At 37.7% G+C, this 15,573-nt stretch overlaps 1 protein-coding gene across 1 annotated transcript; it reads left to right on the top strand.

The window, feature by feature from the left end:
- Window positions 1–544: 544 nt before the first annotated feature.
- On the top strand, window positions 545–13,038 carry LOC129279601 (uncharacterized). The gene is made up of 12 exons (XM_054915702.2): window positions 545–1,068; window positions 1,532–1,732; window positions 2,310–2,516; window positions 3,100–3,341; window positions 3,927–4,023; window positions 4,382–4,579; window positions 5,037–5,196; window positions 5,605–5,702; window positions 6,155–6,425; window positions 6,823–6,924; window positions 7,656–7,883; window positions 8,920–13,038. The coding sequence occupies exons 1-12, from the start codon at window positions 754–756 to the stop codon at window positions 9,222–9,224; spliced, it is 2,424 nt and encodes an 807-aa protein (XP_054771677.2). The 5' UTR covers window positions 545–753; the 3' UTR covers window positions 9,225–13,038.
- The last annotated feature ends 2,535 nt before the right edge of the window (window positions 13,039–15,573 follow it).

Genomic DNA, 15,573 nt, shown 5'->3' with positions numbered 1-15,573 from the left:
AAGACGCGTAATTTCGATTTATTGTGTATCATTATTCCCGCTCAATACTTTCCTATAGGCCCTAATTGAAGATGAGAGGGGTTGTTGCCAGTAGAGTTCATATTGCAAGTGCAATAGATACAGCTCTCTCTCTATCTCCCTCCCGCGTATACAAATATCTTAATGATGTCGTAACATTCTGGTGAGCACATGGAAGTGTCTGAAAATTAGCACTATGCAACCATTATTAAAACTCAAGTAATAACACACATAATGACAAGGTTATTCTCTATTTAATATTTTACATACACATAAACATTACTTTCAAGGGATGTGCTTGCTTGATGAGCTTCCTGCTATCTTATGAAATGTATTTCAGAAGGTTTCTCAAATATCTTGCTGAACGCTTCAATTTCAGTGCAACTGATTTGGTTTTATAGTCTTTGGCATTTGATTATGTTAATCATTCAACACTTTCAATATATGATCTCATTGTTGTTCCATCCTGCATTGCCATGGATACCAGTTCGAATAATTACTATCGTTTATATTTTACTTTCTTTCCAGATTTGGGAGAATTTGGTAGGCTTTCAAATTCTTGCTATCTTTATTCGAGCATGGCCCACTAACGCAGTAGCCCTCATCGTACCTGCCAAGAATGAACCAAGTCTGCAAATCTAATGTCTCTTAGCTCAGTTTGAGCATACCTGAAGAGACAAGAACATACTGAATATATAAGGTACTATTAGTGCACCCTGAGGGACAGTCATCAACATGGGAAGCGGAACTAGTAAGTCGGTTGTGACGACATCGAACCCTACAGAGAACAAGGGCGAGATCAAAGGCATCCTCAAGAAAGAACCTAATAGGAGCGCAAGGATGGAAACGACGGCTTGGAGTCGGAGTGAACCAGGGATCTATAGTGCCTCCGACGATAATACCGAAGAGGATTCCAAGCACATATATGATGCCGTTGGCGCTGATACCGGCGAGGAAGAGAAGGAGAAGGCCGATGTTGCATGCAATGGTGACGAGGACAACGACGACTCGCTTTCAGAGGGTTCCAGTTCGGAATACTGCATGACAACGGTAATTTCTTGCTCTTTTCAATGTTTATTTTTTATACTGTAAATATCCTATTCATCTACGTTCTTTCTACTGAATACTCGTTTGATTTGTACATCCATTCTAGTATAGTCTTACCCAGACTTCCCTTCTGTTGAAAATGTGCACAAATAGAATCTGATACTAGTAGCATCGCAATAGTCAAATATAATATTACCCACACATCTGCACATACTCTACCTCTTATAATTGCTTTTGCTTCTAAACTCGGGTTCCCTGATGGGTTTTGTGGGTTTTTTCACCTCGTAAAATATTTGCTAGCTCTACTAACTACCGCTACTGCGGGATTCGTACAGTAAAGTATTGCGATGGACATTATGAAAGAAGTACAAACTTTAATCCTTCTTTAGGGGTGGTGCTTTTGCTAAAGACAGCTAGGTGAAACCTAAAGATCTTCTCTTTTTGTGGGTCATTTTCCCCATGTCAGGGACGGCCTGGTAGCCAGTCGGAAGAGAGCGAAGAGGATCGGAATAAGAAACTCAACGTTCTTCACCAAACTGGGAGATACCATGAAACTGAATTCACCGATGCCAAATTCAAGGTGTTCAATGACTACCTGGTGTGGGCTACAGAGACCGGAAGTCGAGGAGAGAGGGTAGTCATTCCTGATGATAACATGAAGATACAGGTAAGTAAAGGCATAGACCAACATAGATTGTCAGGAACGTGGGGTGTTTCATAAATTTGTTGGTAAGTTTGGCATGATTTAACAGGCACGACTGGAAATTGTTCTTTGGTGATAAGTCAGCTACAAAGGGATATATCTTTTAGCACAAGAAAGTGTCACCAGTTGTTGGTAAATTCATGCGTAACTTACTTAAAAGCGTAATAAACTTAAAAGCGTAATAAACTTAAAATGCGTAATAAACTTAAACGCTTATGTAACAGTCCCTGGGGTGGTTAATTAAGTCGTTCGCAAGTTTGCATGATCTCACGCGCGACTACTACATGTTCTTGGGTAGTAGCTAGGATTCCTGATCATTTTTAGTCTCATCAGCTAAAGTCATTCGATTTTGTTAATCTAGAATTATCTTTGTAGACAAGCACTCCCACTTAGAGCGTTATAAATTAGCACCCAGGTCCTTAAAGATGTTCGTTGATGTTTGCAATCAAATAATTTGTTGAAAGATGGTTTCACTCGTAAGATTCCACTTCCAAATATATTTTCGAAAAATGCTCTTTCCTTTTTATAATTTTCATTGCAGCAAAAGCAAACGATACGTGACACAATGGCCAAACTCGAAGAGGCTGATTCGTACACTGGTAACGATGAGCTTCACTGCCTCCTCGTCCTCTGTAAGATGAGCGATGTCAGACAGAAAGATTACGTCGAGCTCGTCACTGAGCTAGGCTATGCTAAGCTGTTCATGAAGATCTGGCAATCGTTACATGAGGTCAACGTCAATGATCAGGTAAGTTGTTTTGATGTTTGGTGGGTTGGCTGTTGGTTGGTTGGTTGGGTGGGTGGTTGGTTGGTTGGTTGGTTGGTTGGTTGGTTGGTTGGTTGGTTGGTTGGTTGGTTGGTTGGTTGGTTGGTTAGTTGGTAGGGTGGCTGGCTGGTTAGTTGTTGTACCTTGATCAGGTAAGTTGTTTTGATGTTTGGTGGGTTGGCTGTTGGTTGGTTGGTTGGGTGGTTGGTTGGTTGGTTGGTTGGTTGGTTGGTTGGTTGGTTGGTTGGTTGGTTGGTTGGTTGGTTGGTTGGTTGGTTGGTTGGTTGGTTGGTTAGTTGGTAGGGTGGCTGGCTGGTTAGTTGTTGTACCTACCCGTTTTACTTGTTGTGATAAGCATATCGAGATAAAATGTGAGAATTGTGACGTTATGCCAAAAACTTAAATGTTATCTAAAAATAATCTAAAACCATATTTCGTCTTGAAAGTACAGACCTGAAGAAAAGAATTCAAATGTACATTTCGTACATGACAATAGAAAAATGACTAAAATTTTTTTCGCCTCTGTAATGTTTATAAAGAATCATCTTTTCACTCATTCATGCAGCTCGCAAATCCAGCAACATACCTGGCCATCAGCATGTTGCTGGATGCGACGCAGGGCTTCACCGAAATCGGAGTCGACCTTTGCCGTGATATGGGCACCGAGTGCGTTGGTGCCTTGCTGCTAGTGCTCTACGATAAGTTCTACGAGGTAGATGAACTCAATATGGACAGCAAGAAACTGAGGTGGATGTCGAGGAGAGAGTTCCTTAAGAGGGTGCTCACTGTCCTTTATCATTGTATACGGTAAGAAAATATATTTTCTTTAATTTTCAAAGGCCACATTATTTCTTGGAATATGCACATTCATGTTTTAGTGGTCTAACAAAAAATGGGATTTTTTTAGGAAACAGATATCATGGGCTTACGTATTCTGTATTGTCTTTTTTATATTTATCTTTTTAAAAAGCTATTTTAATAAATTGGTGCTAAACATTTACAGTCTTGCCTTGATGCTATTTAAAAACAAATTAAATTTTCGAATAAATCTTTCAAAACATTTGATATTCATGATGATATATTGATTCAACAGAGAACACAAATTCGTACTAAACAGAGATTCCACCGATTTATATAATTACATAAGTGGAAGAAATGCCTATTTTTTTCTTAAATTCTTGGATATACGTTTTTTGCTTTGAAGGTAAACCTTCTTTAAGGAAACATGATGAGATTTCCATTTGAATTTTCCAAACCTTTGAAACTTAAAGTGACACATTTTTTTTAGATTTTTACTTAAAAGTCCATCATAGAACGACTAACTGAAAGATGAAATAGGTTTTTGTGACTGAAATATCAGAGGATGTGTTTGATTATGATAATTTCATACAGACATTACATGGATAACAAGGATATCTTCCGAGAACACCATGCTTCATTGCTTCTCAAGCCTTACCTGAAGTGCCGATTTCTCATCTTACGAGTCAAGGTAAGTCCATACCCTTCATGGACGACACACCGATCGTTCATCTTGATAATCTTATAAACAAGGACAATCATTTTGTTCCTAACGTCACCATATTGATTGAAGGAATTGGTATCTCCTGCATTTTATGGCTACGTGGTGACAACTATATATTTCAATTGATTAATTACGCTTCACTGAATGATCTCATGTGTTGCCTGAGAACTACTTGATTATTCGATTTATCGAAATGCATAATATTGCTTAAAATGTGACGCCATTATGTTGTGCTTTTAGAAGATTTGTATTTTTCTAGTCATACCACTAGGTAATTCATGATGTTGTCTTAAAGATATAATCCCTATATTTACTCTTATCCAAGGCAATATTTACCTTAGCTTTCATCGTAACGGAAGACGAAAACGCGCATTTGAATACGACCAACACCAACATTGATTTCATCATCAAGATATTGAGCAAAGCTTTGAGTGAACCCAACCACTATTCCGCACACTACAACTTCTCTGCAAGCCAGGTGGCAGATGCCATGAAATATCTCGCCGCATATGACGATAACAAGGTATGATATAATATGTGATAATGCATATTACCATGATTACTCAGTCGGATACTGTAATTTCAATAGACACCTCCTGCTTCCCCTGGTGTTTTTCAGACTATTTCAAAACCTACAGTGCGGGCAGATAATTCTTACTAATGTCCATCCAACCAAGTATTGTATTGTCAATCTCCATAATTTCGCCCTTGCTTACTTTATTCCAGAGAATCCATAGAATAAAACTTTGCAATCAAGAACAAATCGATAACGACCAGTTAAGATTTGCTTAACAAAAGCTTTGAGTGAGACCAATCACTTATCCACACATTACACCTTGTGGCATGCATTAACTGTTCATCATTCTCATTGTCAGCCAATGAAAATGCTTATTTATCATTGCAATTGATCACAAATCTTCATCTTTCATGGACCAAAGATGAATTTAGCATTCTTTGTCCTCGCCTTGTACCCTCTGCAGCTCAAGTTCGTTGCATCCGGGGCGCTTTCTCGCATTGTCTCCATGCTCCAAGATGGCAACCCGGTAGAAGAACAGAAGAGTGCCATGGAAGCCCTCTGGACGCTATCCTTTCACCCGAAAAATAAGAATGCCATCCTCAAGGAAAAGGGATGTTTAGAAAGTAAGTAGAAAATTATTATTTTTCTTCCCCTTCTCCTTCATCTTCTTCTCCATCTTATTATTATTTTTCTTTTTCTTCTCCCCGCCCTTTTCCTCCTCCATATTTTTCTTCTTATTCTTTTTCTTCTTCCTCTTCTTCTTCTTATTTTTCTTCTTCTTCTTCCTCTTCCTTTTCTTATTCTTTCTCCACTTCTTCTCCTTCTTCCTCTCCTCTTACGTCTGTGAAGTACAATCCTCTTGGTAAGATATATTTGTACGAGCTTGTACGAACAGAAGAGAAAAATTAATATCAAAATCAAATCAAAATCATACATATTCTTCTACCTTTTGTATTTGATTTTTTCTTCTGGGAACATTGATGACGCTGTTGCTAATAATGCTTACTCTGCCTTTGCTCTCTCGATTTTAGTTGTCCGTGAGTTCAAGAAGTCGGAACACCTCTGTAGATCTTCGACAGCAATCCTGTGGAACGTTGGTGAAGAAACACATGCTACACTTACGAAGAAGGTGGGTAATTCTTCCGTAGTTAAGTAAGACAAATAGAGGGCGCTGTGTGGGTTGTTCTTACCTTTACCAAATCATGTTGACTTTCTGCATGTCAAATGTAAATAAATATTTCACAGTCCGTTATTCGTTGACCGTTGCTACTATATTCATCTCTTAGTAAGAATAAAAGAATAATAATCGCTACAACTTCTTTTAACTAGCCAATGCTCAATGGATCTTGACTTGCAATTGTGTTTTTCTCGGAGGGCATTATCATTCTAGGGAAGGGTTTTCAATGTTAGGCAAATAAGACAAAATATATAAATCCATTGTGCATTTCAATCATTAGTTCATGAGCTACAAATCTTCCAAATGGTAAGTTTATATTGTTACACCACTGACCCTTATTCGTATTAGCACTTTAAAAATGTATGACGTTTATACTGTTTTGGCATTGTTTCTGTCCTGATTAGTCGAAGGACTCATCTCGCAAACCAAAGCCCGATGACCGCGAAACTTCACCGTTAAAATCTCAAGGTGCTGCCAAGGAGGACAACATCGCCAACATGGAAACCATCAACAATAACAACTATGCAGAAAATGGTGAAGATGACGAGGAGGAAGAAATCAGTACTAATCACGTGATGCTCAGCTACCAATGGGATGTCCAGAAACAGATCCTCAAGGTCAAGGAACTTTTGCAGGCTGACGGCTACAAAGTCTGGATGGATGTTGACCAAATGGGTACGAAAATAATTTGAATTTTGATTGTCATACATCTACAGTGAGTACTATACTCACCTGGGGCCCATCTTACAAAGAGTTGCGATTGATCCGATCAGTCGCAACTATGGATCAATCGCAACTATGGAAAGCCAGCAAAGTAAACATATGAAATGCATGTTTGTTAAAAAAAATAGATATGAATATATATCCATATAGTGCTTAAAATACATCGTTGTATTTTAAGCACTTAAGATTAAGTTGCATTTGACTTGTTCTGGTAAAATTATCTTTATTTTTCCTTTTCTAGTTTTTGGAACGTCATTACCGTGTCGTTGATGTATTTTTCTTATACCTGATATATTTTTTGTACCTGTATTAAGTTCCTTACCCTATATATATTTGGTTTCACCTGTAGGTGGATCTACCCTCGAGGCTATGGCTTCAGCAGTGGAGAATGCAATGGTCGTCCTTATCTGCTTCTCAGAGAAGTATAAGAACAGCCCTGCGTGTAGAACAGGTAGGCTTATGTAGTACATTCAACATTTTTTTTAGAAGAGATAAAGTAAGAGATGAAGTACTTAAACATTTCCTTTTTCTTGTTGTTATTTTTATTGTTCTTTGTTTCTCAAAATACTGTAGGTGTTAATGTAGGATGGGGGATGTGAAAAAGAGAAAGGGGAGCCAAAAAAAGAGGAAAACTATAGTGAGGAGGAACACAAAAGCAAAAAAAAAGAGTTGGGTATATTTAAGGATAATCAGAAATGCTTTCATGTTTATTAATTTAATTCTGCGTGCAGTTCCTTGTAATAATTGTAGTTTAAAGAGTGTTATATACACACAAAAGAGGAGAACAAGCATAGTGAAATCAACTCAAAATAAAAAAAAAATCATGATAAAGTTGACTTCACAAATACAAACATCCCATATTAATCAATAAATTCACTGGCGGATCCAGGGGGCACACCCGGCCCGTGCCCCCCCCCCCCCTTGAGAAGCAAAAATAAAATTTGTAATGTAAAAATGCCGTAGAAACAGAAGTGTGCCCCCCCCCCCCCCCCCTTCAAAAGTGAAAACTTGAAGAAAAAAAATCGAGGACACAATATCCTTAATTTTTGGTTAAAAACCTTTTTTTTTTTCTTTTTTTTTTTGCTTGTCGATTTTTTTCCCCGGAAAGATGTGCCCCTCCCCCTTTGAAAAATCCTAGATCCACCCCTGACTAGATTCTATTTCATCATTTCACGCCCATAGAGGCCGAGTACACTTTCAAGCTCAACAAGGCCATCATCCCCCTCCAGATGCAACAGAACTACAAACCTGATGGCTGGCTGGGGATCATGATCGGTACCAAGTTCTACATACAGATGTCCACCATGGACGAAGTCATCAGCAACGTCGACAGGCTCAAACGGGAGCTGGCTGGCCGTGGTCGTGTTCCGACGATGTCCTTGTCCACCAGGCTGCCGTCCATTTCTTCTGGTGAGTTTCGCTTCTTTTGATTCGATAGCAAAAAGCATCATGGCTGAACGGGGTTTAAAACCTGAGTGGGTGTGATTAGGTGGCTTAACAATGAAATTGTAAGGTAGGCCTACTGCAAAGTTGATGATGGATTGGACAGTGCAGAAATATTGTATAAAGATGAATATGAACGCTGCTGGCCCGGGGGGGGCACTCGACCAAAAAAGTGGTAGGGGTGTGCCGCGGGCGAGGCAAAAAACGGGGGCCTTGGAGCGGGCTTATTGTAAAAAGGAGGGTCCTCGGAACGGGCTTCGGAACTACAAATGTTTGTGAAAACGGGGGTCCTCGGAACGGATCTCCGTATCTCTGTGAGTGCGTATGCATCCCTATGGAACGGGCAATCGTGCATGACGCAGCTAGCGCGGCCTCCGCCGGGTGCGCTCTCGCTTAGGCGATGGTCGAAAAGCGCTCTACGGCCGCTTTTCACCAAATTGCAACTCCTTGTAGCAAATCAATGCGACCGGAACGGCGTAACGAAAAATATGCAAAGCTTTGGAACGGATTTCTTTCTTCTTTTTTCTCGATAAGAAGGAAATGCAATGCCTTGGAGCGGCTTTCTTTGTTCTTTTTCTCAAAAAGACAAAAATGCTATGCCTTGGAACGGAAATTTGAGTGTAAAAATGGGGGTCCCCTCCGCGGCACATACCCACTATGCATTATATACTGAGTGCCCCCCCCGGGGCTGCTGGTCAATCAAATTGGGCTGTCAAACTCATCTCTGTGTTTGTATCAGAAACCGACAAAGAATACAGAGAGAGTCGGAAGACTGTATAGGATACACGAATAGACTATATATTGATTATAGATTTGGATATCCACAACCCTGTGTATATTAAAGCACAATGATTGAAAGGGCAAGCGTTAAGGGCACGTCAAAATCATAGAATTATTTAATGATAGAAAATTCAATTACTGATAAAAAAATTGATTTTTTTTTTTTTACATTTCGCTCATGATTCATTCTTACTCAAACTAAAATGATTTTTGTGTTTTATAGGGGATGGAGCTGTGGCAGCGTCGAGCAAATTCAAACGCAATGACTCGAAAAGGCAATCTCGACGAGAAGCCGCCAAAGACGTCGCCAGCTGGACAAACAACGAAGTGAACTCCTGGTTGACGCGAAATGGCCTCCCCGAGCTCAAGAATCGTCTACAGGGTTACGACGGGGAGGGTATCATGGGTCTGAAGACCATTGCCAACGATGCACCCGAGTTCTTCTACAAAGAGGTAAAGACTGAGTTGGGTCTCAAGTCTCTGAGAGAGATCATCCGCTTCAAGCAGGCTCTGGATGACATCTTATGAAGGAAGACTTTGAAGAATACCATCGCGCCGATGTGTCTTTTACTTCCACAGTGTGTGAGCGTATTGAAGATTTTCAAAGTCCGTTGAGAGTGTTGTGGGACATGCTGGATTGTGCGTAGTATGAGTCAGTACCCAGTGGTACCTGCAGAACCTATAGAAGGGTTGTGGTACACTGACTAATTGTGTTACCTGATGAATCTTTGTGATGGGTGGTGCACTTTGGTACCCATTGAAGAAGCGATTGTTGCAACCTTCTGGCGATGTTTCTGATTTAGATGTTCCCCCTCTCACAACCATGCGTCTTGCAGGAAGTCTGAATAGCTGTAAGAGTGATGCAAGAGGTAATGGCTTTGAGGCTAATGAGTCTGCCCTGTCCTGCAAGTCAGTACAAAAAAGTAATTAACATAGTCTAAACTTGCTTGCAACGGAAGCGTTAGTGGTAGGGTTTCTTTTTCTTCTGAACTTGATTGCAAGAGATCACGGAAATTAATTGAAGTTAACGCTTCAACTTTGGAAACTACTGGTGTTGTAACTATTTTAGAGTAAGAAGTGTTAATTGCTCAAACCACAATAAACATTTGTGGGAGATTTCCGTGGCATATATTCACCAGCATCGTGATGGCCTAGTATAGTTTCAAAGGACAGAATATCGTTAGTTTAGAATTTAGACTGGAATAGTGTCCCTTTTAGATTAGCTAGCTATGGTATCTGGTGAACCTGATTCGATGAGAATAGCAAGCCATTGCAATTTAAACATTACTGTCTTTCAGTCTTTATGTGTTTTCAAGGGAGAAAGTATAGCATACTCCTTTTCCCTCAATGATATTTTAATAATAGTCACCTTGATTTTCATTGTGGAATTACGTATAACGTTTAGGGGAATGTACAATTGTACAGCGTACTTAAAAATTTTGAATTTTCCTTAATGACGATCCTTGAAAACTGCATGAGTTTTAGTCTCCTGAAGTTGTCAGGATCTGAAGAAGGCTTTGCTAAATTCGTTATGTTTATTGATTAATCAGAAAGAAAATGAATGGATCTTTATTTAATTAATGGATTGTTTCTAATAGTCATACAATATACAGTATAAAATATCATGAATGTAGTACAGAAGGCAATATGAAAACAAATCAGGCACAATAACTTTACAACTAACGGAATGACACTGTAATTTTCTCCTCATTGTAAACTCAATTATGAATATTGCCAAGCTTGGATTTTTCTCATTGCTTTCTGATTTAATTGAGATTTATGCACGAACACCATAGCGCCCTCTGCAGAACGTAGCAAACCATATATTGTTGGCAATGGTATCCAATCTTGCAAAGTATTGCCAACTGATTAGATTAGTTGCTCATCAGAGTGCAAATCCATTATTTGGCTCTCTGCGCAGAACAAATACTCCTCGTTTTGCGCAAGCGCATAACAATTTTTTCCTGCAATTCAGTTTGTCACAAAAATATAATGATGTTTATTATAACAACATTTGGATCTCAATTTTTGTGTTACGAATAATATTGATTATCTGAGAAAAAATGAAAATGTAACTGGCATTTTCTCTTTTTTTTCAGCAGCATCTACATTGGCAATCAGGTTCTTAGCGGTCATTACATGGTCTATAAAAAAAATCCAAGATATTGCAATTATTTATGAGTGTGTAACGATAAGAAAATGTTCAGATTTTTAGGCAGAGTAGAATCATTCGTAATGAGCATACTTTCTCGCGATGACCGAATGGGCATATATTATGTATGAGTATTATTATAAAGTGCCTTAATATAATATATCAACGAGGGAAACAGTAATAGCGAGGTTGTGCCGCATTATGACTTCAGGTACAGTGTGCATAATTATATATTTTGTCAACAGTATGCAGGTTCCCTATTCTCAACATGTAACCTAGACAAACGTCTTATTTACTCTTAAAATAGTAAATTACTTTGTACAGATCCTTTTTTCGTGTTAGTGTTACATGTATTTCAATGGTCTGTATAGATGTAAATCATAATTAAGATTGCATATTTCTACAAAGTGCCTAAAAAGAAATATGTTTTTCCAAGACAATGCATTCTATACTTGATGAACTGTCTCTTTAATAGTATTTCATTTTTGATGAGGTGTATTTCAGTTCATGGTTTAACAAGGCGGAGAATTAACATATATTTTATGTACAATATTCTATTGTTCCAGATCAAAATGATTATTATTTCAGAGAGATTTCAAATGGTCGGGGCAAACAAGTACAGTAGGTATTTATAGATTGAAGTTTTGATATGCTTTTCTTCGTTTTTCTTGCAAGAAATTATCAACTCTAGACTCATTTGTGCAATATCCATGTAACAACTGTCTTTATTTCTAAGAAATATCAGTGTAAAGTGGTGTCAACTTATTTTGGTATGTTTGTAATGTATGTGTGTTTATTTATATCATAACAACCACTTCATGATGTCATGAAATGACTGTACATAAGAGAATTAATTTTCAGAGTTTCGTACAGGCGCCTTTGATCTTAGGTAAGTTGTTAATTATTATTGTATTTTTTGTCATTATCATCGTATTTTTATGTTATCCTCTATCAATGTTGTTATTATTATGATTGATATTTTATTTCATTGTTGCGTTTGTTGATGACGATGTTTTTTTAATTTAAATTGTTTTTATTCTCATTGTTACTGTTCGTAAAATCATTTCTGTTATTATAAATCATTATTGTTTTGTAATTTTTTATTAAATTAGATTTTATTAAACTAACTCGGGGAAATGTAAGGCTTTACACACTCTTTTACATCACCTTTGCACCGTCATCCTAATCATAATGTAAATTATTCCAATAATATTGATAAATGTCTTTCAATTTTCGAGGTCTTTCAGTCAGTCAACCAATTAATGTACATACATGTATGTAATTTTTAAGTTTGTGACGTAATAATAGATCGATCAAGTTGGATTATATATTTCTGAAATCATCTAATATTTTTTCCGGTGGTATATTGTCTTTCAGTAACCAACAGAGGTACACCAATTTCATGAGGTCTCAATCACCTTTCAAGATTCAAATTGGCAACATTTTTTAACCTCTAACTCTTACCCTCTTACATGTCTGTTTGGAGGTTTTACCTCGGAAAAGGAATAATATCAATACGCGATGAAAATATATGGTAATGTAATCAATAATCAACTTTATATTTCTGTTTTTATAAGTAAGTACGTTGTCCCATTGCGCATTGCCGATTTAGAAAGTTTATAGTGATTAATCCATGAAAGGTACAATAAAATTCCTGTGTACATTTTACCAATCTGGATCAAGAGATCCCGTGAAACTGTCTCCTAAAATACTACGAAAGTGTCTCCTGAAGGAGATTGTACCACTACCTGTCTATATACTGCTTAGACGTGTTGAACAGATGATATTTTATGCATCTTGTCGGATGCTGTGTTCATAGGTTATGAGTTGGCATGCAATTTTTCATGTTGATTTATTCAGTTATATTTTCTTATTTAGTTATTGAAGAGATATCTATTTTTCTACAGCTTTATATGTAGTCTTCTTAATTTTCAATCAAATCTTTATCGATTAATTGTCTTCAGAACATGCTTCATGTTAATTTTGTTTTTATTCGGCCAAAATGTTTTTTTTTTCATTGTTACTCGATTTGAACGTTTGGTTTTTAATATTTGATGCGTTGAAATGTGTTTTTAATCCATGAATCCTTTTTCACGTTTCTACAAGATTGGAATACTGATGATAGCGATAATGTTTGTATCAAGTGACAATGTGAATACATGTATGAATAAATTTAAAAAGTCTGACAAACTCAGTCTATTCGATTATTATTTCTAATTAAGTCAATAAAATACAGAATAAATAGTACATCATTCTTTTCGCAGCTGGAATGAAGTACAACCATGGAGTACGCTCTGAAGTTTGTGGAATTAAAACACACCGAGATCAGTTGCGTTTAGTTTCTAGTCGAATTTTGGATTTTATTGTAATCCTAAATATTTGTATAGGATCTTAAAAAAGTAAATGCCTTTGTCTTTTCAATTATGCCTATCGTAAATAGTTTTTGTGTGTTTTTTTTTTACATTGAATGAATGCGATTTATACTTCAAACAAATTTGCCCTTTCATATTTCAATAACCATATAACCTTCCGGACAGTGTAATTGCTTGCACTTTTATCAAAAAGGATTTCATACACATGATACAACTTTGAACATTTCAAATTGTAATCATAAAACCGCTTTTTGCTTCCAATGACTTCTGCAGATAATATTATTCAAGAAGTTAGATTAAAGGTCGGAAATGTGTATTGTTTCATTTTCAAGCAGTTCATTACTGGTAAAGTTTATTTTCAGAGTATTTTGCAAAAGGTGGGAAAATTGTAATCCGATAATATTTGTTTTTCTTTCGCTTACACTTCACTTGCCTGCATCCTGAAATGCAATATTATGAAAGCATGAACACATACACTGTGAGAGAAATAAACAGGGTCTATGATTATTATATCCTACCGCCACAACGGTTCACAGAAAAATGATGTAATGCAGGCATTCTTTATTTTCCCCAAGAAATTGACGTTTCATTTGCGGGAAATATGTAATTCGTAAGGACTAATCGCTTATAACTGAATTTCGAAAAAAATAATATGTTTTACTTATGTCATCAAACAGGTCAATACAGCTTTGTCTCCGATGTCGATGGTTGTGTGTGTGTGGGATAAAAAGATTGTTGAGGGATGTGTTGGTGTATAGATGGGTTGACTTGGAATCGTGTCGTTAGTGTGGGGTACGTAGGTGGGTGCATAAGGTGGTAGGGTAGGTGGGTTGATGAGTGGGTGGCGGGCTTAATGTATGTACGTGGGTGGGTGGGTGGATTTTTGTAGGAGAGTGAGTCTGCCTGGTTTTGCCAGGGTGGGAAGTGAGAGGCGATGGAATTAGTGTGGGTGGGTGTGGTGAGTGAGTGAGTGAGGGATGGTTACACTATGTGTGTAGGCTGATGGATGGATTTGTGTGTAGGGTTTTGATGAGTTTGTGGGTGAGAGACGGTATTTGTGAATGTGGGTAGGTGCGTGCGTGAGCGAGAGACAGTATTCGTGTAGGTGGATGGTGTGGTGCGTGAGTGAGGGGTGGTGCGGGTGTGAATGGGCTTGCGAATGAGTGAGTGTGTATGTGTGTGAGGGTGTGTGTGTGAGTGAGTGACGGTATTTGTGTAGGTGAGTGGGTGTGGTGCCTGATTGAGGGATGATTGTGTGTCAGTTATTAGGGAGAATTGTGTGTGCAGGTGTAATAGGTTTGTGAGTGAGGGGTTGGTGTGTGTGGGTGGCTGTGTCTTGTGGATGGCTGTGTGTAAGTGAAGAAAAAATTACCAACCCAAAAGGATACCCCAGTGAATGCGGGAACGCTACCACATTTTGTGATCTTGGTTTTCTTGACATTATAATTCCGTTGAATCTGTAAACGGAATAAGATAGCTTTGGCATTTTATAGTCTCACGGGATCCGACAATGTCACAAACTAGCTTTTATTTATTTTCTTTTTTTTTACATTTCCAATAATCAATCCTATAGGCCGGAGAATTTTTGTGATTCAAAGGTTGTCATTTAATCCCCGATAAGTTATTGCAATTATGATTCCACATATACTCCATTGCGTCAAAGCATAGTTTATTTCACCGGAACAGAAAATCGGAAATATTTAATATTTCAGAGCGGTTTTTAAGAGGAAATCAAAAGTCTGGTTCTCTTAACCAACGCAACAGCAACACTCCCAGTTTATGAAATAATTATGATAATGCATTTATGATGAAATCGACGTATTTCCAAATGTTTCTGGCAATGATATCGCACCTGTCATGTTTTTTTTTCAGTTAGTGCGCGAGAAAGTGTTTTTTGCAATTCCCGGGGAATTTCTGGAAATGGCATATACGTCTTTCGAAGGTCACACACCCAAGTTCACAGACAGTGCAGGGAGGGGAAGGGATGTCTGTGTGTTTTGCAGACGGTGGGTTTCCCCGCTCTCAGCGGTGAAAGTGATGAAACTCTTAGGCCTAGATGTAATCATTCATCAAGAATTACTATTTTTAGTACGTTTGTGCATACTATGATATTATTTTATCTATCTATCTTTCTCCATTGGGAATGTCACAATTAGATTCATTTTACAAGCTGTGGTTTTATCCACTCCACTCAATGCACTAAATTTTGTGAAAGTTGTGTAATAATTCGATTCTCATTCACCTCATAATTACTCCTTATTATTAAGATATATACTTCTTTAATAATTTCAAATTTTTCGATTTTAAAAATATATTCCCGCAATAAAAATCCAGTGTATCAGACTGTCACTAT

The sequence above is a fragment of the Lytechinus pictus genome, chromosome 16 (genome assembly GCF_037042905.1).
Source record: "Lytechinus pictus isolate F3 Inbred chromosome 16, Lp3.0, whole genome shotgun sequence".
Classification (NCBI taxonomy): domain Eukaryota; kingdom Metazoa; phylum Echinodermata; class Echinoidea; order Temnopleuroida; family Toxopneustidae; genus Lytechinus; species Lytechinus pictus.
The sequence above is the reverse complement of the archived record's forward strand: the minus strand, read 5'-3'. Positions and strand labels throughout refer to the sequence as shown.

What these genes read in the sequence shown, in the direction of transcription:
- LOC129279601 (XM_054915702.2), top strand. Translation starts at nt 754, where the DNA reads ATGGGAAGCGGAACTAGTAAGTCGGTTGTGACGACATCGAACCCTACA. An exon ending in ATGATAACATGAAGATACAG is followed by an intron (nt 1,733 to 2,309) that starts GTAAGTAAAGGC and finishes TTTTCATTGCAG; the next exon opens with CAAAAGCAAACGATACGTGA. An exon ending in CCGCATATGACGATAACAAG is followed by an intron (nt 4,580 to 5,036) that starts GTATGATATAAT and finishes TACCCTCTGCAG; the next exon opens with CTCAAGTTCGTTGCATCCGG.